At 42.2% G+C, this 25,667-nt stretch overlaps 1 protein-coding gene across 7 annotated transcripts in view; it reads left to right on the top strand.

Moving 5' to 3' along the window:
• DIS3L (DIS3 like exosome 3'-5' exoribonuclease) overlaps positions 1-25,667 on the top strand; it is a 35,774-nt gene that overhangs the window by 7,864 nt on the left and 2,243 nt on the right. For 6 of the 7 annotated variants that reach the window (XM_060097144.1, XM_060097141.1, XM_060097140.1 and 3 more), the window contains exons 3-14: positions 3,187-3,315; positions 5,350-5,485; positions 8,929-9,105; positions 10,485-10,563; positions 11,562-11,723; positions 12,778-12,947; positions 14,511-14,672; positions 18,069-18,316; positions 18,884-18,976; positions 21,877-22,410; positions 24,531-24,685; positions 24,787-24,965. In XM_060097144.1, coding sequence (XP_059953127.1) covers positions 3,187-3,315; positions 5,350-5,485; positions 8,929-9,105; positions 10,485-10,563; positions 11,562-11,723; positions 12,778-12,947; positions 14,511-14,672; positions 18,069-18,316; positions 18,884-18,976; positions 21,877-22,410; positions 24,531-24,685; positions 24,787-24,965 — 2,224 coding nt within the window. Of the gene's footprint in view, positions 1-708; positions 866-3,186; positions 3,316-5,349; positions 5,486-8,928; positions 9,106-10,484; positions 10,564-11,561; positions 11,724-12,777; positions 12,948-14,510; positions 14,673-18,068; positions 18,317-18,883; positions 18,977-21,876; positions 22,411-24,530; positions 24,686-24,786; positions 24,966-25,667 lie in introns of all 7 variants that reach the window. The other variant, XM_060097146.1, reaches the window with a different exon arrangement.

Here is a 25,667-nt window from a genome sequence, read left to right as displayed (position 1 = left end):
TGGAGCATCAGTATTTGGAGAGGACAGGATTCGAGAAGCCCCAGGTTTAAAGTACAGGTGTGCTGACCAATGCAGTGATGTATGTGAAGCCTAGCAAAAGAGTAACTGGGCTCTGAAAATGTCAGTTTGTCCCAGGACATTTTTATCTCATATTTGGATCACTGTTGTCACAAAGGGTTGTGAGTTCATGGATTCATTTGGAAAACAGTTATTGAGCGACTGCCGTGGGTTAAGTACTAGAGATACAAGGAGGAAGCCTACTGTCTGCTTTCTTGAGCTTTCTGTCCCCTCTCTCTCCTCCTTTGGGCCCTTTGTCTACCTAACTCTTACCCATCCTTCAGGTCTGTTGCCTCCTCCTGGGTGCCTTCCTCATCCCTCCCATGTTCCTGTCACACCTTGTACTTTTCCTTTCATAGCACTCATCCCACTGAAATGGGTGGTTCTATTTTTTTGTTTGTTTTATTTTGTTATGATGATTAGTGTAGCTATTTTTCTAATTGTGGTAAAAATATATAACATAAAATGTGCCATTTTAACCATATCTAAGTGTACAATTTGATGGCATTGAGTACATTACACTGTTGTGCAACCCATCTCCAGAACTTTTTTCATCTTCCCAAACTGAAACTCTACACCCATTAAACACTCATTCCCCATTTCGCCCTCCCCCAGACCCCTGGCAACCACTGTCCCACTTTCTATCTCCAGGTATTTAGCTACTCAAAGAAACTCCTATGAGTGGACTCATACAATACTTGTCCTTCTGCGACTGACTGGCTTATTTCACTCAGCATAATGTCTTCAATGTTCATCCGTGTTGAGGATATGTCAGAACCTCCCTTTTAAGGCTGAATAATATTCCACGGTATGTATATACCACATTTTGTTTATCCATCCATCCCCCGATGGACACTTGGACTGCTTCCACCTTTTAGCTAATATGAATAATGTTGCTCTGAACATGGGTGTACAAATATCTCTTTGAGACCCTCTTTTCAGTTCTTTGGGGTCTATACCCAGAAATGGATTGCTGGATCATATGGTAGTTCTAGTTTTGACTTTTTTTTGAGGGATGGATGGTTGTGTTGCATTCACCATGAGCAGGACCACGCAGACCAAGGGCAGCATCGGGAATGTCTGGGTGTGTCCCCTGAGGGCACTCAGTGGAGCACAGAGGAGGAAGTTTGTAAACAAACACCTGCACTGGGTTCAGGTGCTTTATTAGGGGTGTGGATAAAGGGAGCAAAAACTGGAAAGGATCTGGAAAAATAGGCAATATTTTTTCAGTGTTTTCTCTGAAATAATAAATTTCAGATGTTTATAAAGCTTCTTCTAGAATCGTTTATTGCTTAACCAAAAAAGTGCTCATTTAAAAAAATTCATGCATGACAGAAATGCATAAAGCAGAAAGTGAAAGTCCTTGCCTTACCCTCCTGCAGGGATGACCCTGTTAGCACGGTGATGAAGACTCTTGTATGCATATTCTAAGAGGTTTTGAAAAATGATTTTAAGTGTATCTTTGTGAAAGTGGGAAAATTACAAATTTAATGTGTTCTAGGCATTTCTGCGGGTGGGGAGGCAGCTTTTATTTACACAAGTGGAATTCTGTTAAGGAAAGCTGCCATTCACAGAAATGAAACTGAATCCCTTTGTTTATTAGGACATTTTGTAAGTTGTAGTTACTTGATGATTCTTTTTAAGGTGGCTCAAAATTAGAATTACTAAGAAAGTAAAATCAGTGTTTCTTGTTTTCTGATGAAGTGTTGAGATGACACAGATACTGGTAGTTAACATTTATTTAGAGAGGATAAGTTAGAGAGTTCTGCCTTTGCTTTCATGAAAAAACTCATTTTTAAAAATCTGTGGCGGCAGCCTGGAGGTGGGAATGGAAGGGCACAAATATTATTATGTTAAATGCCAGTTATCTACCTTGGATAATTTATATGTTAATTTAACATCTGGTTTAATATCAATCCATTTTTAAATAAACAATTGACTTCCTTTAAGATAATTGTGAATATTATGTATTTCACATTATCTAGACAATTGAAAAGCACCTTCTTAGGAACTGACCCCTATGAGACTTCATATTTTATTTTTTTTGGCTAAGATTATTGGAAAGATCTCCTGATGGGTTCTGAAAAACCTAGGGGCAGGACAGGAATAAAGATGCAGACATAGAGAATGGACTTGAGGACACGGGGACGGGGAAGGGTAAGCTGGGACGAAGTGAGAGAGTGGCATGGACATATACACACTACCAAATGTAAAATAGATAGCTAGTGGGAAGCAGCCTCATAGCACAGGGAGATCAGCTCAGTGCTTTGTGACCACCTTGAAGGGTGGGATAGGGAGGGTGGCAGGGAGACGCAAGAGGGAGGAGATATGGGGATATATGTATATGTATAGCTGATTCACTTTGTTATAAAGCAGAAACTAACACACCATTGAAAAGCAATTATACTCCATTAAAGATGTTAAAAAAAAATTGAACATCTCTCTTCCATTGTACAAGGGATTAGAAAAATTGTTTAGAAAAATTGTATGTCCTAGTTTGATAGAGCTACCTGTTCACACTGTGTGTTAAATATAATTATTTTAAAACATAAAAAAAAAAAATCTCCTGATGGGGAAAAACCTTAAAACTTTCTGTTAGTTGTCTGATAGATGAAGCTAGCCTTCATTCATGTAAACGATGTGGCTGCATCAACAAAGTTCACAGATAAATTCCCAAACTTACCTTACGTGTTCTTTTCTAGGGCTGCCAGCAAAAAGTAAAACATATTAATGTCTAACACCATTTACAGAACAAAGTGAGTTACAAAAATAAAGCACTAAACTCTGCTTGCCTCATTGTCCTTTGTGAGCCTTTGACGAAGGGGCTGTGTGGGGCAGGGTTGTATAATTACATAATAAATAGCCAGAAAGGGAGAGGGGAGTACAGGAGTTTAACTGATCCACAAACTAACTAATGAGGCCCTGCTCCAGCACATTCTAGCAGGCAAAATGGAGAAACAGCAGCCCAAGAACGCAGCACACATTAAGGCCAATGTAAATAAGTGTTTCTCAGGTTTTAAACAATCAAGCTTTTGCTCTAAAATACCTCATCTTTTCTGAACCTTAGCAAGAGGTGGCAGGAGATGAGTACCTGCTAGATTAGATTTACTTTTCTCCTCTGTGTCACAGACAGTATAACAAATTGCGAAATCTCCTGAAGGATGCGCGTCATGATTGTGTTCTCTTCGCTAATGAATTCCAGCAGTCCTGCTATCTCCCTCGGGAAAGAGGGGAGTCCATGGAGAAGTGGCAGAGCAGGTATGGCCCTGAATAGCTGGGTTTTCACACGATCATCTTTAATTTCTTTATCATTGGTTATTTGGGAGTTGATCTAAATAGTATGGCGGAACAAACCAACAATTTTTCTGGAACCGTGATTAATACTGAAATGCTTAATGTGTCAATATCCTAGATATGTCATTTGAATACATATATTTTAGAAATTGTAATTAAGGAGCTATAGGTGCCCAGAGTAAGTTTGCCCCAGACCTCTAAAGGCTAGTAGGATCATTCATTCCAGTGATCCAAAAGTCATACATAGCTTTAATGCTGTGTGAGTGCACGCGTGCATGCGTGTGTGTGTGTGTGTGTGTGTATGTGAGAGAGAGAGAAAGAGAGAGCGGCAGGGACATGTCCTACTTTTAAGCTAAAATCATCTCACTTTTTCTGGTATAGGTTGCTTTAATATCCCAGCCAGTCTTATTAAACTGAAACTGGTAGGTTAATTCTTGTAAAGCTGTTTTAGGAAGTGTGGTGTCCTAATTGAGATCCACCTAAAAGCAGAACCTGAAGCAAGGATTTTGGAGGTGAGTTGTTTATGTGAGAAGCAATTCCCAGAAGCAGGAGTGGGGAGAGTGACACAGAGAAGGAGGGGAAGCAGTGAAGGATGTATTACTGCTGAGGGAAACTGAGGCTCAGTCCTCTGGGAACCTCTAAGAAGCCATGTAGAGTGTGCCTCAGAAGTCACCTCCAAGGGTGGAGGCGAGGGCATTTAGTTAGTTACCCCTTTAGCTGAGGGCCATTCCCCAGGGGTGTTAACTCCAGTCAGTGGGCCATTGATGAGGGATGGAACTGCCACCCAGCTGCAGCTAAAGTCAGAGGTGGGCTTAGGGTACAGGTGCGAGGCACCCATAGCCTCTGCTTCAGTCTCCTGTAGAAGGCAGAAGAGACCTTAAGCTTTAAAATAGCTTATCCATACAAAACATTTACGTCATCTTCTTCCTTATAATTCTTTATCTGTATAGCCGTTAAATATTTAAATTCTCTAAAGCAAAATAAGCACTGATATATACTGAGTCCTTAATAGAACCCAAGTTCCCACCAGCAAGGGAAAGCAAATCTTTCCCTAGATTGGGTCATATGTGAGTACTCACACTTACTAACTACACAGCCTCGCACAGAGTCAGTACTCGGTGAATTTTTTTTTTAATTCTAGAACTAAAGGAACCTTACATAGCATCTTAATTTGCAGAAAGGGAAACATATGCCTACAGAAATTGACTCTCTGAGTTGATCCACTTCATTGGACACATGATCCTTTTTGAATACATGTCCCCAGACCTAGACTCCATTTTCCAATTCAGATTCTTTTCAGGAAGATTTTCAGACATTTCATATTGGTGGTGCCATATTGGATTTTGTCTTTATTGGATTATGATCTTCAGCTACTTGCATCCTAGTTTTTCTCTTAGCCAAAGACTTGTTTCTTCATCTTTTAAGCCTCTCACAATTTAGCTTATCATCCCTGCGGTGCTGTGTGGCTCGTCCCTCCAATTAAAATGTGTTAAAAGGTGGCAGAGCCTCACGGTTGCTAGGCCATATTAAGAAATGAAAACGGGGCGCAGTGGTTGAGAGTCCGCCTGCCGATGCAGGGAACACGGGTTCGTGCCCTGGTCCGGGAAGATCCCACATGCCGCGGAGCGGCTGGGCCCGTGAGCCATGGCCGCTGACCCTGCGTGTCCGGGGCCTGTGCTCCGCAACAGGAGAGGCCACAACAGTGAGAGGCCCGCGTACCGCAAAAAAAAAAAAAAGAAATGAAAGCGGTTTCTGTGGTGGTTGGATGTCTTAGAGAAGAAGAGATGTCAAGCACTTTCTGATTCATCTTTGTATCCCCCAGTGTACCCCACCCAGGGCATGTTTCTAATGGGTGCTCAGGAAGTATTTGTTGAATGAATGAATGAATGATTGTCTATATAAACCAAAGGATAAAAGATTAAAAGCCAGGTGTGAAGTTCTGAACAAGAGCTTGGGTTTGTCTGCCTCAGGAGGGCTCACGTGCCTCTTGCTTTCTAGGAGCATCTACAATGCAGCCACTTGGTACTATCACCACTGCCAAGACAGGATGCCAATCATTATGGTGACAGAAGATGAAGAGGCAATTCAGCAGTATGGAAGTGAAACGGAAGGAGTGTTTGTGATTTCCTTCAAGGTATTTCCAGCTGGTGTGTCTATATAAGTATGTGTGTGTGTGTGAGTGTGTGTGTCTGCGTGTGTTCATTTCCAAAGTAGTGCCCATGAGGCTCTAGATGGCTTTGGCAGTACAGAAAAGGGAAAATAAAGAATGAAGGAAGACTTTAAGAAGTTCCATGTCTTCATCACTCTCCAACTAATTAATCTTGAGTTTGCCAAATTTGGGCAAACTCCCTGTGACTGTAAGGCCTCCAGTATCCAAGACTGCAGCCCAATAAACTCTGGTTCATAGTAAACTCATGTTTATAGTTATAATAATAATACTAGTAGTAATGATGATGATGATAGGTTGAATCTGATAAAACTGCCAATATTCTGTTGTTTTTGACTTAAAAAACGGCTGTTCTACATGGTTCCATCTAAGAATAATACCCAGCGTTGATCTATGCCAGGCACTGTTCTGAGTGTATTATTTCATTTAATTCTTGCAACAACCCTATGAGGCAGGGGTTATAATCCCCATTTTATTGGTGAGGAAGCTAAGGCACAGAAAAGCTAAGCAACTTGCCCAGAGTCACGGGGAGAAAGTGCTGGAAGTGGATTAGAGCCCAGGCAGTCTGACTCCAGCGCTCTGAACCACCATGCTGCCTCCCAGACTCTTTCTGAATATGCACAAGACATAGGTTTTGTTTTTTAACATCTTTATTGGAGTATAATTGCTCTACAATGGTGTGTTAGTTTCTGCTTTATAACAAAGTGAATCAGCTATACGTATACATATATCCCCATATCTCCTCCCTCTTGGGTCTCCCTCCCACCCTCCCTATCCCACCTCTCTAGGGAGTCACAAAGCACTGAGCTGATCTCCCTGTGCTATGCGGCTGCTTCCCACTAGCTGTCTGTTTTACATTTGGTAGTGTATATATGTCCATGCCACTCTCTCACTTCGTCCCAGCTTACCCTTCCCCGTCCCCGTGTCCTCAAGTCCATTCTCTATGTCTGCATCTTTATTCCTGTCCTGCCCCTAGGTTCTTCAGAACCATTTTTTTTTAGATTCCATATATATGTGTTAGCATGCGGTATTTGTGTTTCTCTTTCTGACTTCACTCTGTATGACATACTCTAGGTCCATCCACCTCACTACAAATAACTCAATTTCGTTCCTTTTTATGGCTGAGTAATATTCCATTGTGCCACATCTTCTTTATGCATTCATCTGTTGATGGACACTTAGGTTGCTTCCATGACCTGGCTATTGTAAATAGTGCTGCAGTGAACATTGGGGTGCATGTGTCTTTTTGAATTATGGTTTTCTCAGGGTATATGCCCAGTAGTGGGATTGCTGGATTGTATGGTTGTTCTATTTTTAGTTTTTTAAGGAACCTCCACACTGTCCTCCATAGTGGCTGTATCAATTTACATTCCCACCAGCAGTACAAGAGGGTTCCCTTTTCTCCACACCCTCTCCCAAAACATAGTTTTAAAGGCCAGTCTTATTTGTCCACTGTTCCTCACTCTTCTCTACTGGTGACCATGGGTGGGGGTCAGTACAGGTAAAGGAAGGGGTGATATGTGATACTACTTATGTGAAAGCTGTTGGACCACCTTGGTGTACATGTAACAGATAGAGGCAGCATTATCAGTGACAGTTTTTTGAGCTGTCTTAAGGACACAGTTCTCCTATTTCTTAGGTACCTTTTCAGAGAGTAGGATGCCTGTTAATCTCTAAATAGATTACTGATCTCAAAACAAAAAAACAAAAAATAGATTACTGGTCTCTTCTGCCTGCCCAGTTGGTCAGTCAGTTTCCAATGGTTGATATTGTTTTTTGATTCAGAAACTAGACTAAGGCCCTCCATTACCCCTGTCAGTTTACAGAAAGTCTAGTTGTATTTTGAGTTGTAGATCCTGTGAGGGTTCCCATGTGCATGTATTGCTAAAGATTTGCCAATAGAATTTTCTTGCCCTGCTATAAAAAAGTGTTCTGGCATGCCAGAGAATTCCAGGGGCGCTGGATATTAATGGCAGTGTCACTTATTTTTTCTGTTGCAATACATCATGTCTTGTTCCTGCAGAGGACAGTTGACTAAAATTATATTTTTCTACTTTTTATGAAAATTACTTTTCTCTGTAGTCTGGCAGCATCGTACAGTTTGATTTTGTATAGCATTTCCTAAGTAAACTGTGTGACCGAGAGCTTCACAGAGGTGTATGATAGCAGAAAAAAAGAGATGCTATAAAGTTCAGATGAGCAGGAAGCCCAGAATTTTCTGTGGAGACTTGAAGGTAGATGGGGAAGAGTGAGGACAATAAATCCGTCTTGAAGAGTTGGTTCGTAGGGGCAAAAATGTGGTGTTGATGAGTGATTAGTGACCATAGCATTGCAGTGATGTTAGCACAGACAGAACTTCTGGAAGGACTAGAGGAAGAAAGGAAGCAGTTTGAACAAGACCCTGAAATTAGTGGGAGAAGTGCTGGAGTTGACAATAAGGATAATTGACTTCATTTTAGTTTGAGAAAAGAGAATGGGCCAGCCTCTACTTTAGGCTTAAAGTTGAGTTAAAATCATACATAAGTTTGATTTTATTTCGTGAGAGTTCACCATGCGAGGGCATGTATTCTGGACACAGGAAGTAGATGGAGCACAGTCAGCCTCACCACACCAGCCCCCTGTGGGTGGTCGCCTTGGTGTCTTGTCTAGGGCCTCTCTGAAAGTTACACCAAGAAGTGCAATAATATTCAATAATGTTCTACTTGGAGGGGACCATACACTTGTTTCAGAATTATGTTTCGTACTGGGTTGTCACATTGACAGAGCATCAAGTGTCCGCACATGAAAAGTGTGACTACATCTGTATAGTCACAAAAGAAGACACAGTCCTTGGGGAGTTTATGAGGCTGGAAAGCCTAACACCAAAGAACAGAAACATCTTTCCCCTTCTCTGCTCATCCAGGATTGCCAGGGGGTTTGGGGAGGGGAGACACTTCCTTATTACACTTTACTCCTTGCCACTTTTTGCCTGCTTATTTAGGTTTCTTATAAATTTCAGATATTTCAGGGTGAAAAAAAAAGAGACAGTGCACACGTTGGAGCTTTTCCTCTCCATTCACCGTGGGCCGTTATCTGCAGCAGTGAGATACGTGTAAAGATAGGCATCCCAGCCGTGTGCACGTACATGCATGTGTGTGGAGAGAGAGGGAGATTTGAAAGTGCAGAGTAATCAGGGAGGTAGAAGCATTCCACAGTAGGAATGGCCTCCCTGGGTTCCTTTGGCAAGGCTGCAGGGATTAGTGAGATGGTAGAAATGAACTGGTAGCATGAGCCTTGGGAGGGTAATGGTCATGTAACACTTCTTCAAGACTGCATGCCAGCAGTTCCTGTTCAGGATTTTTTGTAATGCTGCTATAACAAAGAATCATTATCTTCTGACCATGTTTCTCTTGTGCCTTTATTAAATGCAGAATTACCTGGACAATTTTTGGCCTGATTTAAAGGCCGCCCACGAGCTTTGTGAGTCTATCCTTCAGTCTCGACGAGAAAGAGAGAATGAGAGTCAGGAGAGCCACGGGAAGGAGTACCCAGAACATCTACCCCTGGAAGTGTTAGAAGCCGGCATTAAGTCTGGGCGCTACATCCAGGTGAGGGTGGTAATGGGGAATCGGCGCCAGGATCAGCCAGTGTGTTTCCTTCTCTTTACTTGCCTCCTGTCACAGGCCTCTGATTTCAAAGGCTATCAATGAGACGGGCCTGAGTAGGCCAGGGCTGTCAATGTTCAAGGTGATGTGGGAGTCTCCTTTGTAGACAGTGCCCTCCGGTTTGGACCTACTCTCTACTGTTCTTTTTTTTTTTTTTAATTAATTTTATTTTTGGCTCTGTTGGGTCTTTGTTGCTGTGTGTGGGCTATCTCTAGTTGTGGTGAGCGGGGGCTATTCTTCATTGCCGTGCGCGGGCTTCTCACTGCAGTGGCTTCTCTTGTTGCAGAGCACAGGCTCTAGGCACACGGGCTTCAGTAGTTGTGGCACGTGGGCTCAGTAGTTGTGGCTCATGGGCTCTAGAGCGTAAGCTCAGTAGCTGCGGCACACAGGCTTAGTTGCTCCGCGGCATGTGGAATCTTACTGGACCAGGGCTCGAACCCGTGTCCCCTGCATTGACAGGCGGATTCTTAACCACTGCGCCACCAGGGAAGTCCCTCTAGTGTTCTTAATTAGGTTACATACCAAGCATTACACAAGGAGGTTTAAATGCCTCCTGTCACTGGGAAAGAATATATTTTTGAATCAAGGTCTGGAGGTTTGGCAGAATTTTAAAGTTGTTGAAATTTGGCTTCTTCATGCCTTTGCCATTTTCCTGCCTCTTTCAAGGTCCCCTTTGTGATCCCTCAAAACCCAGGACCCAGGTGCTGTCAGGGTCTTGAGAAGGAATCAAATATAATTGCTATTCAGATTTCAACAGCTTTATATGCACTCGTGTGTGTGTGTGTGTGTGTGTCTCTGCGTGCACATACAGTTTTATCACATGCATAGATTTGTGTATTCACCACCACAATCAAGATACAGAACTGTTCTACCACGAATTTTACATTTTCTAACCAGCAACTCAGAGGATTTTTATGCAGGCTGAAGGTTGAGCCTACCACTATAAACTCCTTCCCTAAAATGTGGGTGTTTTAATGAGTATATCTATGGAGAGGCTAATGCTTCCAATTGGTAATGAAGTTTACAGCATTCCTGGGAGGACATTTTGAGGAAGAAGATTTTTTAAAGACCGCTCATCACTTAGGTAAGATAAATCCTGGCACTTGCAACACTTGGTATAGCTAAGAGTATGTCAAAATGATGATACATTCTCTGGAGAAAATAAACTTTGGTGATGAATTATTATTATTCCTAAAGAAAGAGATCACAAACCTTATAAGAATATAATGGGGATATTTTCATAAAAATGTTTAACTGTACCTTTTGGAGGGTAAAGCAAGCAGAAAAGAAATTTTTCACATTGACTTTTATTTTGATTTTAGGGAACTCTGAACGTCAACAAACACAGAGCACAAATAGAAGCTTTTGTTCGACTTCAGGGAGCCAGCAGTAAAGACTCAGGTTCGGTGTAAACCTTCCACAACTTTCTGTACCACGTGTTTATTCTGATATTACACATTGAAGAAAGCAAAGTTGAAATTGTCACATCATGTGTGCCATGTCAGATATCCCTACCTACACTGGCTGTGTGGGATGGGTTGGGTTTTTTTCCTCCCTAGCTTTTTGTCTATAATTTCTGATTCTATGGTAATAACTCTTAAAAATGGTAAGAGCTAATATTTTATTGAGCGCTTATTATACATCAGATACTGTTGTAAGCTCTTAAAGTAGGTATTATTATTGTTTACCACCTTTTACACGTGAAGAAACTAAAATACAGAGGAGCAAAGTGACTTTCCCAGGATTCCTCACCTGATACGCAGCAGGGCTAAACCTGAGGCTGAGGCAGATAGGCTGTGATTTTAAGATTTTGCCCTATACTGCCTCACTGAGCTGTATCGCCTCATTGGAATTGTTTAAAAAGTAACGTCAATGAAAAAAAAGTGTAAATAAGTTTTATCATAATAGAGTGTATTGTTAGTTCTGCAATGACAGGGTGAAAGTAACCCTGATAGATAGTCAAGGGCACCTGGCGAGGTTGAGGAGAATGAGAAGCAGTGGCTTACTCTGGGCTTCTGCTCATCAGACTTCTCCCTGTCAGTTCTGCAGTGTCCATAGTTCAGCAGCCTGCTGACTGCTCCCTGGCCACATGGCCCCTGAAGTTATGGGAGAGAGTCCCAGTGTGGGCTTACATTGTCTCATGCAGGGAACCTACCTTAAAACATGATTGAGAGTGGCCTTATGAAAGCACATTATACAGCATGGCGTAGCAGCAGTGTTTCTTCCTTCCTAACCTGTGGAACAAAAGTTTGACTTCGGTTTAACTTCACCTTTGAAAGGAGGGAGCTTTTATTTGCAGGAATGCTGATTAGATCTCGAACGTATTCTGTTTGAAATGCCTCACTGGTGTGGCCTCCCCCTTGACGTTATGGGGTTTCTCTGTGCTATCCCCAAAACAGGCCTAGTCAGTGACATCCTAATCCACGGGACAAAGACTCGAAACCGCTCTATTCACGGGGATGTGGTAGTTGTCGAACTGCTCCCTAAAAATGAATGGAAAGGAAGAACTACCGCCCTGGGTGAGAATGACGGCGAGTCCCCGAGTGAGCCCATGCCCACAGGTGAGCCAGCTGTAAAGCTGCCTGGTCGTCCATGTGGAATGTTTATTTTTCCTCTCCTTAGTCCAGAAATACTGCAATTATTAATATATGATATCGTCTCTTTTCCTACATTGTCAGTTTCCCCTCTCTGCAGGTTTATTTTATTCTCATCAGTACCCAAATATGCTATATAGTATGTCTCATCTTAAAATAAAAACCCTCGGGCTTCCCTGGTGGCGCAGTGGTTGGGAGTCCGCCTGCCGATGCAGGGGACGCGGGTCCGTGCCCCGGTCCGGGAAGATCCCACGTGCCGTGGAGCGGCCAGGCCCGTGAGCCATGGCTGCTGGGCCTGCGCGTCCGGAGCCTGTGCTCCGCTGCGGGAGAGGCCACAACAGTGAGAGGCCCGCGTACCACAAAAAAATAATAATAATAATAAATAAATAAATAAAAATAAAAACCCTCTTAGGGGGGCTTCCCTGGTGGCACAGTGGTTAAGAATCCGCCTGCCAATGCAGGGGACACGGGTTTGAGCCCTGGTCCAGGAAGATACCACATGCCATGGAGCATCTAAGCCCGTGCTCCACAACTACTGAGCCTGCACTCTAGAGCCTGCAAGCCACAACTACCGAGCCCGAGTGCCACAACTACTGAAGCCCACGCACCTAGAGCCCATGCTCTGCAACAAGAGAAGCCACCGCAGTGAGAAGCCTGCGCACCGCAATGAAGAGTAGCCCCCGCTGGCTGCAACTAGAGAAAGCCCGCATGCAGCAACAAATGCAGCCAAAAATAAATAACTTAAATAAATAAATTTATTTTAAAAATAAATAAATGTCACACCAGGCCCCACAAAAGAAAGGGCACACTGACAATGTTAATTTAAAAAATTATCTATCTTAAAAAATGATCCATTTAATAATAAAATAGAAGGAAGGCAAATGTTTAAGCATCTCTCAACTTGTGTGGATGTGCTTAAAAAAATAGGATGTTGCATTTCTTCCTCACTGCTGAACTGGTCAGAGTCCAGATAGGTGACATCTTACCAGTTAAGTCTTTATTTTGTTTTGTTTTCCCAAAGGCAGAGTGGTGGGTATCCTTCAGAAGAACTGGCGGGATTATGTGGTGACATTTCCATCCAAAGAAGAGGTCCAATCGCAGGGCAAAAATGCTCGGAAAATCCTAGTTACACCTTGGGATTACAGAATTCCCAAAATCCTAATTAGCACTCAGCAAGCAGAAGCCCTCCAGGTACCTTTACTCTTTGCCTCTTGTCTTTGCCAGCTTTTGAGCGGTACCAGGAACTGTTAACTCCTTTGCATAGGAAGGGATAAATTAGTGATGGCATCTGGTGTTCTGAGATCCTGTTTTCTAAAAATTCTAAATATATAGAACCATCTGTTAAGTAGTCCTTGGTTAAAAAATGAAGGCCAGAGAGAAACCGTCCTAGAAAGAGCTGTGTAGGACAGCTAGAGAGAATATCCATTAGCCAGCTGTCCAACACAGAAACTTTTCAATAGATACACTTTGCCAACACTAACAAGCTTTCTTTCAGCAAGCGATATAGAAATACGATGGCTCTGCCCTGTAGGGATGATATAGTGGTACTTCACAGAATCGACTATCCTTAAAGGAATAGAGCCCTGGAGAGAAGACACAAACAAGAAAGTTAGAAATTAACCTTTACTGTGGCGAAGGGTGTAGGCATCGCCCAATTTGATTTGCCCGATGTTTTGCAGTTTGTAAATGAGACACTGAAGCAGGAGGTCCCCAGCCAGTAATCTGGTCATTGTGTACCTTTCCATCCCAAAGCCTCACGCAGGCTCTCTGAGGCCAGTTGTAACAATTGCTTTCCATGTCTATGGTTTGCTGGAATCCGGGGGCAGTGGGGTTCAGTTGATACGGATAACCTTCTTCTCCACCAAAAGATGTCTTAAGAAATTAGAAGGTGGGCCTCCCTGGTGGCGCAGTGGTTGGGAGTCCGCCTGCCGATGCAGGGGATACGGGTTCGTGCCCCGGTCTGGGGGGATCCCATATGCCGCGGAGCGGCTGGGCCCGTGAGCCATGGCCGCTGGGCCTGCGCGTCCGGAGCCTGTGCTCCGCAACGGGAGAGGCCACAGCAGTGAGAGGCCCGCATACCGCAAAAAGAAAAAAAAGAAAAAAAAAAAAAAAGAAATTAGAAGGTAGCTTTAAAGAAATTAGAAAGTAACTCCCACACAGAAAAACATTGAGATTTTTTGTTTTGAAATTTAATTTGGACTATGCATAATTGGGTTTTTCCCTTGTGTCACAAATGTTAACTCGAATGTGTCACAGTTGGCTTTCTGTCTCAGGCTACACTCTCCAGCCCACTTATTTGGTGCAGAGAGTAATGCCACCCTTCAAAGCATTGCACTAAGCATTTACCTACCATCTGGCAGTTTAGTAAAACAGGAAGAACCCAGTAAAAGAATAGAAAAGAGGGCTTCCCTGGTGGCACAGTGGTTGGGAGTCCGCCTGCCGATGCAGGGGACGCGGGTTCGTGCCCCGGTCCGGGAGGATCCCACATGCCATGGAGCGGCTGGGCCCGTGAGCCATGGCTGCTGAGCCTGCGTGTCCAGAGCCTGTGCTCTGCAACGGGAGAGGCCACAGCAGTGAGAGACCCGCGTACCGCAAAAAAGAAAAAAAAAAGAATAGAAAAGAAAGAAAAACTGCTATTTGCAAATTGGCCACTCCCTTTGGAGCTTGATGCTGTTTATCACTCGTTTGTTTGGTGCTGCTAATTGACCCATTTGACTCCTGGTGCTGGGCTCATGTTTCCCCCTCTTTGTTCAGGACTTCAGGGTGGTTGTGCGCATTGATTCCTGGGAGTCGACATCCATGTATCCAAGTGGACATTTTGTGCGTGTTTTAGGAAGAATCGGAGATCTGGAAGGGGAAATTGCAACCATCCTGGTGGAGAACAGCATTTCAGTTGTCCCCTTCTCAGAAGCTCAGGTCAGACTTCCGCCAGTCCTTTGTTCTGATAAAAGACATTTTCTACTTTTTTTTTTTTTTTTGCTTTTGTTGTTGTCCGTTTTGTCATTAAGAAAGAAAAATCTTTGTATTTTGTAACAACCCACTGTCTAAAACCACAGATAATGGGAAACTCTCACTCTTCTTTATTCTGTGTTTGAACCAGGTTGAAGGCAGCTTCAAGTGCAGAGTTAGTTTCCTGCAGCCTCACAGCTCTCAAAGTTTTACATTTTCCTACTGTGCTTACAAATGGTATGTCAGTGTCTTACAGTCAGGATATATCCATCCCCCATGGTACTACACGGGTACCTGGTTACAGACCCAACTGGGCTCTGGTCCCTGTCATAATCATTCAACCAGAGGCCTGCAGAAAGCTGCAGGGAGCAGCTTCTTGGGTTCCATACATCTCTGACCCATGGGTCAAAAAATCATGCTCATTATGAAACTGTTTTTGTAACCTTTACAGAAAACAAAAATTCCGTGAATATAAAACATCAGCTATTTTCATCACTTTATGATCTTTTAAAATCCTCGTAAATCTTGTTTATTATTCTTGCATAGCTATACTCATAGTGTGCACAGGCTATTTTCTGCTTCCTTCACTTAAAAATTGTTTTTATGTATTGACCTAGCCTACTTATTTTTAATAGTGATGGCAATTACTCTGTAGTGATGTACTGTAGTTTGCTTAAGCATTCCTCAATTGCTGAGCGTTTGGGCTCTAAACATTTCATAAATATTACTTTTTTTTGATCATTTTCTTTTGGAATGTAATCTTTAAAGTGAGATTACCAAGTCAAAGGGCATAAAAAATTTAAATAGCTTTTGCTATGAATTGGCAGATTGTTCTTCAGAAAAATTGGGCCAGTTTACATTGCCATCAAGAGCATATGGGTAGCAAGGACTTCCCTGGTGGTGCAGTGGTTAAGAATACGCCTGCCAATGCAGGGGGCAAGGGTTCGAACCCTGGTCCGGGAAGATCCCACGTGCCACGGAGCAACTAAGCCCGTGCACTGCAACTACTGAGCCTGTGCTCTAGAGCCCCACGAGCCACAACTACTGAGCCAGTGTGCCGCAACTGCTGAAGCCCACGAGCCTGGAGCCCGTGCTCCGCAGCAAGAGAAGCCACTGCAGTGAGAAACATGCACACCACAACGAAGAGTAGCCCCCGCTCACCGCAACTAGAGAAAGCCCACACGCAGCAACGAAGACCCAACGCAGCCAAAAATAAATAAATAAATAAATAAATAAAATTTATTTTTTAAAAAAAGAGCATATGGGTAGCAAATGAAGCAACTGACAAAGGATTCATCTCCAAAATATACAAGCAACTCATGCAGCTCAATATCAAAAAAACAAACAACCCAATCCAAAAATGGGCAGAAGACCTAAATAGACAGTTCTCCAAAGAAGATATACAGATTGCCAACAAACACATGAAAGTATGCTCAACATTACGAATCATTAGAGAAATGCAAATCAAAACTACAATGAGGTATCACCTCACACCAGTCAGAATGGCCATCATCAAAAAATCTACAAACAATAAATGCTGGAGAGGGTGTGGAGAAAAGGGAACCCTCTTGCACTGTTGGTGGGAATGTAAATTGATACAGCCACTATGGAGAACAGTATGGAGGTTCCTCAAAAAACTAAAAATAGAACTCCCATATGACCCAGCAATCCCACTACTGGGCATATACCCTGAGAAAACCATAATTCAAAAAGAGTCATGTACCACAGTGTTCATTGCAGCTCTATGTACAATAGCCAGGACAGGGAAGCAACCTAAGTGTCCATTGACAGATGAATGGATAAAGAAGATGTGGCACATATCTACAATGGAATATTACTCAGCCATAAAAAGAAACGAAATTGAGTTATTTGTAGTGAGGTGTATGGACCTAGAGTATGTCATACAGAGTGAAGTAAGTCAGAAAGAGAAAAACAAATACCGTATGCTAACATATATATATGGAATCTAAAAAATAAAATGGTTCTGAAGAACCTAGGGGCAGGACAGTAATAAAGACGCAGACATAGAGAATGGACTTGAGGACACGGGGAGGGGGAAGGGTAAGCTGGGACGAAGTGAGAGAGTAGCATTGACCTCTATACACTGCCAAATGTAAAATAGATAGCTAGTGGGAAGCAGCCGCATTAACACAGGGAGATCAGCTCGGTGATTTGTGTCCACCTAGAGGGCTGGGATAGGGAGGGTGGGAGGGAGAAGCAAGAGGGAGGAGATATGGGGATGTATGTATATGTATAGATGATTCACTTTGTTATAAAGCAGAAACTAACACACCATTGTAAAGCAATTATACTCCAATAAAGATGTTAAAAAGAGCATATGGGGGCTTCCCTGGTGACGCAGTGGTTAAGAATCTGCCTGCCAATGCAAGGGACATGGGTTCGATCACTGGTCTGGGAAGATCCCACATGCCACGGAGCAGCTAAGCCCGTGCACCACAACTACTGAAGCCTGCACGCCTAGAGCCCGTGGTCTGCAACAAGAGAAGCCACCGCAGTGAGAAGCCCACGCACCACAATGAAGAGTAGCCCTGGCTTGCCGCAACTAGAGAAAGCCCACGCACAGCAATGCATCCAAAAATAAATAAATACAATAACAATAAATTTTAAAAAAAGAGCATATGGGTATTCTTATTTTCATTATAATTTTTGACAGAATTGTGGCTACAATAGTAAAATCCTTTAGAATATTTTACATTATTAAATTTTTATGTTTACCATTAGTATCTGGAAATTATTTGTTGACTTGTTTTGACAGCTTAGTGAAAATGTTAGAACAAAATAAAGCGTTGATTAGACTTCACAGGAATAGAATTCTTCCCTTTTAGCCTACTTAACTGCAAATTCATGGCTTGAACAGGTAATAATGCAGAGAAAATGCTCGAGATTGATCCTGCTTCAAAAAGGAATATGCTTTTAATATTTGGGACATGTTGGTTTTTATCCAGGCTTGACTTGAACTCAAAGCTCAAATGGATCATTTGAAAATGGGGTGGATATTGTACTCTTTATAAGCCACCCATTCATTCTTTCTCCAGCCTCCACAACTAAAGAGGCTATAAACACCCTGGGACATTTCCTATCCGACTGTTAGCACCTTCAGGGGCATGGGGATTGTGTCTTTCCTATTGACTCCCATCTTTCCAGAGCCTAGCACAGCTCCTGACACATATTAGGCACCTAATAAATAATTATTGCTCAAAAAAAGCAAACATAGGTTAATTGCAGAAGCAATGGGTAATGAATGGGGTTTCCATGAGGTCACATTGAGAATGTTAGAGAGTGGATTTTTATAGGAAATTTCTGGTGCATGAATTGTTGAATTTGGGGACTCTCCTTGTACAGATGTGTGAGATGCCAGTAAACACAACCGAAAATCCTTGGAAGGTGAGTTCCGAAGAGGAACGAGAGCGTAAGGACCTTAGGAAAAGCCATCTGGTATTCAGCATTGACCCCAGAGGTTGTGAAGATGTGGACGACACCCTCTCTGTCAGAGCCTTGGATAACGGCAACCTAGAGCTCGGGGTCCACATCGCAGACGTGACACACTTTGTGGCATCGCATTCTTATATTGATATTGAAGCTAGAACAAGGTAACACTGTTTGAAATCAGCACTGCGATTATGTGTGACTGTAATGTATTTTGTAACTGCTATTTTCAGATTTTTAAAACAAAGATTTCATAGTTGGGAACAATTCTGAAGATCTCTTCCAGGAAAAAAAAAAAATTGAGGTCCACTTCCCCTTTTCCTTTAGAAAAGTAGTACCTTGATCAATTTACCTTTCCTTTTTTAACAGAATCTTTTCATGTGTTGTTTCCTTCTAAATTGAAATGGGTTAAATTTTTCATGTAGTAATATCCTATTTTATATAAATACTGGATCATTACACTCTAATTTTTCTTGTACAACTAAGATTCGTACCACTTTTTCTTTCTCTTTTATATCAGTGGAAGAATATTCAGCCCAAAGCGGTATCACTTAGAAAAGTGGGAACATGGGAATAGCTGTATTACCCAGTCTGCTGCACTTGATGAAAAAGCAACAGCCTTGGGGAGTTTGTGCTGAGCTTTCGGCCATTTTCCTCACTGCAGCCTGCACAGTCAGCAGTCCTGCTTCTTGCTGCTGAAGGTCATGTGCCTGCATATGTGTCATTCACAGGGCCACCACTTATTACTTAGCGGACCGTCGCTATGACATGCTGCCCTCCATCCTCAGCGCTGACGTGTGCTCCCTCCTGGGAGGCGTTGATAGGTGAGTTTGTTCGTTACTTTTATCATCAGAGCTTGTCTTGCCCCTTCTGTGGTGACTAGTGACTCTCGCTTGTGGCCTGTTCCTCGTCTTCTTTCTGATATACTCTCCTGCCCGCCTCCCCACCCCTGCTTTCCCCCTACATCCTCTACACCCTGCTGCACCACTTATTTGGGGGCAGCTTTGTTTCTCTCACCTTCCCTTCCCTTCCGCTCCTCTTTCTCTTTTCTTTCTGTCCAGCTGTGAGGCTCCTTCTCCCTCTTGTTCGCTTTTTAAAGTCAAAGTCTAAGAACAAATGTATACACCTTTGTACATATGTGTTCCCTGGTTGAGGCTGTTTTGCATGAGGATCATGATCTTAGGGAGTTTTTTGTTTATTTGTTGTAAAGTTTGTGTCTGTCTTTGAATAGATAGTAAAACCATGTAGCCCAAAATTCATACGTTCGAAAAGATGTTTAGTGAAAGTCTCCCACCTGCCACTTACCCTCAGTTACCAATTGCTTCTGTATTTTCCTAGACATAATACTGTAACAAAAAAACCCCTCAGTTTTCCACCTTCCTATATAGGGAAAAATCCAGCTCTTCCCTGCTATGTCTTTCTTTCCTGTGAGTCTCCTTTGCCTTTACAGGGAACACGTCACATCTGACACTTCTGATCACCAAATGTGTGGAGGTGTTTCTCTACACCAAGCAGTTCTCTGCAACACCAGCTGGGTGTCTTACAATTTAATTCAGTTCTAATACTGTCTACCCAGAGATGGCATCAGGTTCCACAGGGTAAAGGACTCAGTCCCACAGGACTGTCCCCACTCCTCAACTTCAGACACCATCACAAGCCCAGATTGTCAGCATGCTTCTGAACGACCAGCTGTAGATTAGAGGTTCCCACGACCCCCTCTTTAGACTTCAGATGCCAGTTGCAAGTCCACATTCTTACCTGTACTTCTGACCAACTGGCTATAAATCAGAGGTTCCCAGACCCCCTCCTCAAGTTCAATTAATTTGCTAGAGCAGCTCTCAGAACTCAGGAAAACAGTTTACCTACATCTACTGGTTTATTATAAAAGTATATGATAAAGGATACAGATGAACATCTAGATGGAAGAGATGTGTAGAGCAAGGTATGTGGGAAGGACACAGAGCTTCCAGGCCCAAGGGTGCCACTCTCCCCAGCACCTCCATGTGTTCACCAATCCAGAAGCTCTCTGAACCTGACGCTTTGGGGATTTTATGGAGGCTTCATCACGTTGGCATGATCGATCAGTAACTCCATTTTCAGCTCTTCTCCCTTCTCAGGAGAATGAGGGGCAGGGCTGAAAGCTTCTAATCATGGCTTGGTCTTTGCAGTGACCAGCCCTCATCCAGGAGCCCACCCAGAGTCTCCTCATTAGAACAAAAGACACTTCTACCTCCCAGGAATTTACAAGGGTTTCAGAAGCCCTGTATCAAGAGCTAGGGGCAAAGACCAATATATATTTTCTATTATTTCAAAAATAAGCACACACACATGCATGCATACCTATGGACATGTGGTCTTTCTTTGTTATACAAATGGCGACCATATGTATGTATGTGTGTGTGTATATATATATATATATATATATATATATATATATATATATACTGTTCAGACCTTGCTTTTTTTTTTTTTTTTTTTTTTGCGGTATGCGGGCCTCTCACTGTTGTGGCCTCTCCCGTCGCGGAGCACAGGCTCCGGACGCGCAGGCTCCGGACGCGCAGGCTCAGCGGCCATGGCTCACGGGCCCAGCCGCTCCGCGGCATATGGGATCCTCCCAGACCGGGGCACGAACCCGTATCCCCTGCATCGGCAGGCGGACTCTCAACCACTTGCGCCACCAGGGAGGCCCCAGACCTTGCTTTTTTTTAAATTAACAATGTATCTTGGAGATCATTAATATGGAAATCATTCCATATTAATAACAGTTATCTATCTGTGGAAATTTAGATTGTTTCCAAACTTTTGCTATTATAAACAAAACTGTACTGAATTACGTGGAATATAAATCATTTCACATTTTTAAAAGTACAGTATCTCTGGAAGATAAAGTCCTAGAAGTGGAATTTCTGTGTCAACGGGTATATGCATTTGTGTTTAAATAGATAATAACCAAATCGCCTTCCACAGAGGTTATACCAATTATATTCTCTCCGTCAATGTATGAGAATGCTAGTTTCCCCACAGCCTTGCCAGCACAATATGTTGTGTTTTTTGTGTCTTTGCCAATTTGAAAAATAAAAATGGTATCTTAGAGTGGTTTTGATTTGCATTTTTCTACTATGAGTAAAGTCAAACATTTTTTTGTATGCCTAACAGTCATTTGTATATCCTTTTCTGTGAACTATTTCATGTTTCTTGCCCCTTTTTCTTTTGCTTTCTTGATCTATTAGTATTTGATATCTAAGAGCTCTTTATACATTAAGAAATTAGCCCAGTGTTTTTTATGTGAGTTGCAAATGTTAGAGTGATTTGGTGGTAAAGTGATTCTTTACTAAGTGACCTTTTTGCTAATGAATCTACCATCAAGGCTGATATCCTAGTTCAGTGTCATCCTGTAGCACTCGAAAGACTTTGCTCTTCTTTGCTAGCGAGCCCAGTAGACCTAACTCTATCAGTGCTATGCTGTTCCAAGGAAAATGGAGAACCGTAAAGTCAGGTTTGTAACATTCCATGTGAACTTATTTCAGATTTGCTCAGAGCTCCCCAGAACCTAATCTAACCTTGTTTTAATTTTAAATATCTTTTGATTTAGCAGTGGAGTGATGGATTGAAACATCGGACCAGAACCCTGTAGCAATGTCATTTTTTTCATTACATTTAGGGTCTAGTTCTGTTTATTTCAAAAATGGAAGAATTAAATAATGATGTGTGACTGGTTTTGTAGGTATGCTGTAAGCATCATGTGGGAATTGGATAAAACGTCCTATGAAATTAAGAAAGTATGGTACGGCAGAACCATTATTCGATCAGCATACAAACTGTTTTATGAAGCAGCCCAAGAATTACTGGACGGAAACGTCGACATTGTTGATGATATTCCAGAATTCAGGGACCTGGATGAGAAGAGCCGACAAGCCAAGCTAGAGGAGTTACTGTGGGCAATAGGAAAGTTGACGGACATAGCCCGCCACATCCGAGCCAAACGAGACCAATGCGGAGCCCTGGAGCTGGAAGGGGTAGAGGTTCGCGTCCAGCTTGACGAGAAGAAGAACATTCACGACCTCATCCCCAAGCAGCCCCTGGAAGTCCATGAGACGGTAGCTGAATGCATGATCCTGGCCAACCACTGGGTAGCCAAGAAGATCTGCGAGAGCTTCCCTCACCAGGCCTTGCTGCGCCGGCACCCTCCTCCACACCAGGAGTTTTTTTCTGAACTCCGAGAATGTGCTAAAGCAAAGGGCTTCTTCATAGATACACGGTAATTCCTCTTTTGAGTGGGCAGGGAACTGGAGGGGGATGCTGTACACTTATTGATCTTACAGTAGTTCTTAAAATGTGACAGCCAGATCTTTGACCAAAAATAGAAAACTTCTTGGCTTTCTTCATTTACTATAATGTAGGTATATTGGCTTCATTTTTTTCTTTTTTTTTTTTGCCACACCGCTTGGCTTGTGGGATCTTTGTTCCCCAATCAAGGATAGAACCCATGCCCCCCTGCAGTGGAAGCTCGGAGTCCTAACCACTGGACTGCCAGGGAATTCCCTAGAGGCTTCAAATTAAAACAAGTTTATTTAGGCGTAATTTTGACCCACTACAGTTTGTAATATAAAAGTAAGGAACCTGTTATACTTGATTTAATTTCATCTGCCCCTTAGGCAAATGCGAAGACTTAATCCTCTATTTCAATACTTTAAAAATGCAGCCTATCTCTGTGGCAATATCGTAAGACACCACACTGATGGTAAATTTATACCATCCCTCCGTAGAATGAGGCGTTTTTACTCCCCACCTCCAGGATAAAATATTTTCCCTGTTAAAAATGATGTATAAAGGGGATTCTTTTTTCAATATTTTGTTGTCAGTAACAGGTGCTAATTAATATATCTTTTATTCATTTATGAAAATGGATTTTTTTGCCTCTCTCTTTAGGCGATAGTATCTCTTAACTGGTTTAGTCCGTGGTTGAGCTCTGTGTGCGTGCCAGACGCACATGCTAAGGGCTTTCAGGTGTTAGCTTGGATCATTCATTCATATTTTACAGATAGGGAAATTAAGTCTGGAGGGGTTAATTTGCCGATAATTTAGCAGCAGGTTAGGGCAGAACCAGGATTGGAATCCATGTCTGTCAGACTTGAAAGCTCACATTAGTGCCCACTGTCACAGTGCTTCTCCTTTCATCATCCGCCGTTCTCCTTCCCCATTTCTCCTGGCAGGCTACGGTACAGAACTGAATTGTATACTATATTATTAAATTGTTACTATAACTCTATATTTCCTGGGTTTTAAAAAACTACTTAAAAGTAAGTAAATAGCATGCTTCCGCTCGCCCTCTTTAAAAAAAAGAAAAAGGTTTTCTTTTTATGGGTTTCTTTTACTTGTGTACCTCAGGTTTAGTTCTGTTTTGTTTTTTAACTCTCTCTGGCTCAATTTTTTATTTTTTTTTGGCTGGGCTGCCTGGCATGCAGGATCTTAGCTCCCCGACCAGGGATCAAAGCATGGAGTCTTAACCACTGGACCACCAGGGGAGTCCCTGGCTCAATAATTCTTGATTTAAAAAAAGAAAAAATCCATTCTTTGACCTGTACAGGATGTTTAAGGTTAAGGATGTTAGGAATCTAATTCAGCAAGTACCTGGCCACCCACTATGTGCTGAGCATAACTTCATCTCATAAGTTCAGCACATTACTCTTCAGTACTTAAGAAATGTATTTGAGGGAATTCCCTGGTGGTCCAGTGGTTAGGACTTGGTGCTTTCACTGCCATGGCCGAGGTTCGATCCCTGGTCGGGGAACTAAGATCCTGCAAGCCACGCAGCATGGCACAAAAAAAAAGGAAAGGAAAGAATTGTATTTGAATTCTGACACTCTTTGTTTAAACCTCAAAAGCAAACTAGATTTCTTTTTTTTGGCTGTGTTGGGTCTTCGTTGCTGCATGGGCTTTTCTCTGGTTGTGGCAAGCAGGGGCTACTCTTCATTGCGGTGCGCAGGCTTCTCATTGCGGTGGCTTCTCTTGTTGTGGAGCATGGGCTCTAGGCGTGCAGGCTTCAGTAGTTGTGGCACACGGGCTCAGTAGTTGTGGCCTGTGGACTCTAGAGTGCAGGCTCAGTATCTGTGGCACACGGGCTTAGTTGCTCTGTGGCATGTGGGATCCTGCCTGACCAGGGCTCGAACCCATGTCTCCTGCATTGGCAGGCATATTCTTAACCACTGCACCACCAGGGAAGCCCCACAAACTAGATTTCTATAGTTGAAAAAAGTTGCTTCTGAAATGTGTCCAAAATAAATTTAACTACTGGCAGTTGAACATATTCAGATGATGAGTGTTGACTTGTAAATTATTGCTGGGGACTACATAAAGGTTTTTACATTTTTTTGTCAGGTCCAATAAAGCACTGGCTGATTCTCTGGATAATGCAAATGACCCCAATGATCCCATTGTCAACTGGTTGCTTCGATCAATGGCTACACAAGCCATGTCTAATGCACTGTATTTCTCCACTGGATCATGTGCCGAGGAAGAGTTCCATCACTATGGTGAATGATAAAATTTTACTCTGTGTGCCCATAAGCTTGAGCAAGTTGTTTAAAAAGTATATTTTTTTGTTTATTTTGATTTTTTTGGTTTATTTTTGAAGGTCTAGCATTAGATAAATATACTCACTTTACCTCTCCAATAAGAAGATACTCAGATATTATAGTACACCGACTGTTATTGGCAGCCATTTCAAAAGATAAGAAAATGGAAATTAAGGAAAATTTGTTCAGCAACAAAGATCTTGAGGAATTATGCAGACATATCAACAACAGAAACCGAGTAAGAGGGAATTTTTAATTCTCTTACCCATCATCTCTTTTGCTAACAGAAAAGCTTTATTGTATAGTGGAATGAGGTACTGTATATTCTAGCAAATTAAACTCTAGAATTATTCCAACCAATGAAATAACATGAAAAATCATAAAGTTTGTTGAGTAGCTCTCAATACATTTACAAATGTTCTGAAGTGACTTATTGTGGATTTATGAGATTTACCACGGGTTAGATGTTTTTCCCAAAATGTAGAAATGTGAAAGATTATCATCTTACTACACAAAGATAATAACAATTCTAGACAATTCTTTTTATTTATAAAATTATCCAGTCATACCTGCTGTTTGAAATCTGCCTTTTTTCACGTAACATGTTATTGATAGCACACCATGTCAATATAGTTACATCATTGTTTTAGAAACTGCTTTGTATTCTATTTTATATTGTTGCTAGTGGCCATAATGTTGTACAGCTTAGAACTAGACCATTTGGTGATACATAAAATTGGAAGCTGCCTAAATGTTTAATATTATTTTCTGTATCCAGGGTTCTAGTTTGATACTGTGCAACATTATAGCCACTAGTCATGTTGGTTTAAATTAAAAATTCAGTTCCTCAGTCACACTAGCCACATTTCACGTGCCCAACAGACACATGTGGCTTGTGGCTACCTATGGGACAACACAGATACAGAACGTTTCCATCATT

The sequence above is a fragment of the Mesoplodon densirostris genome, chromosome 4, assembly GCF_025265405.1.
Source record: "Mesoplodon densirostris isolate mMesDen1 chromosome 4, mMesDen1 primary haplotype, whole genome shotgun sequence".
NCBI lineage: Eukaryota > Metazoa > Chordata > Mammalia > Artiodactyla > Ziphiidae > Mesoplodon > Mesoplodon densirostris.
Note: the sequence above shows the minus strand (reverse complement) of the source record. Positions and strands in the feature narration are given on the sequence as shown.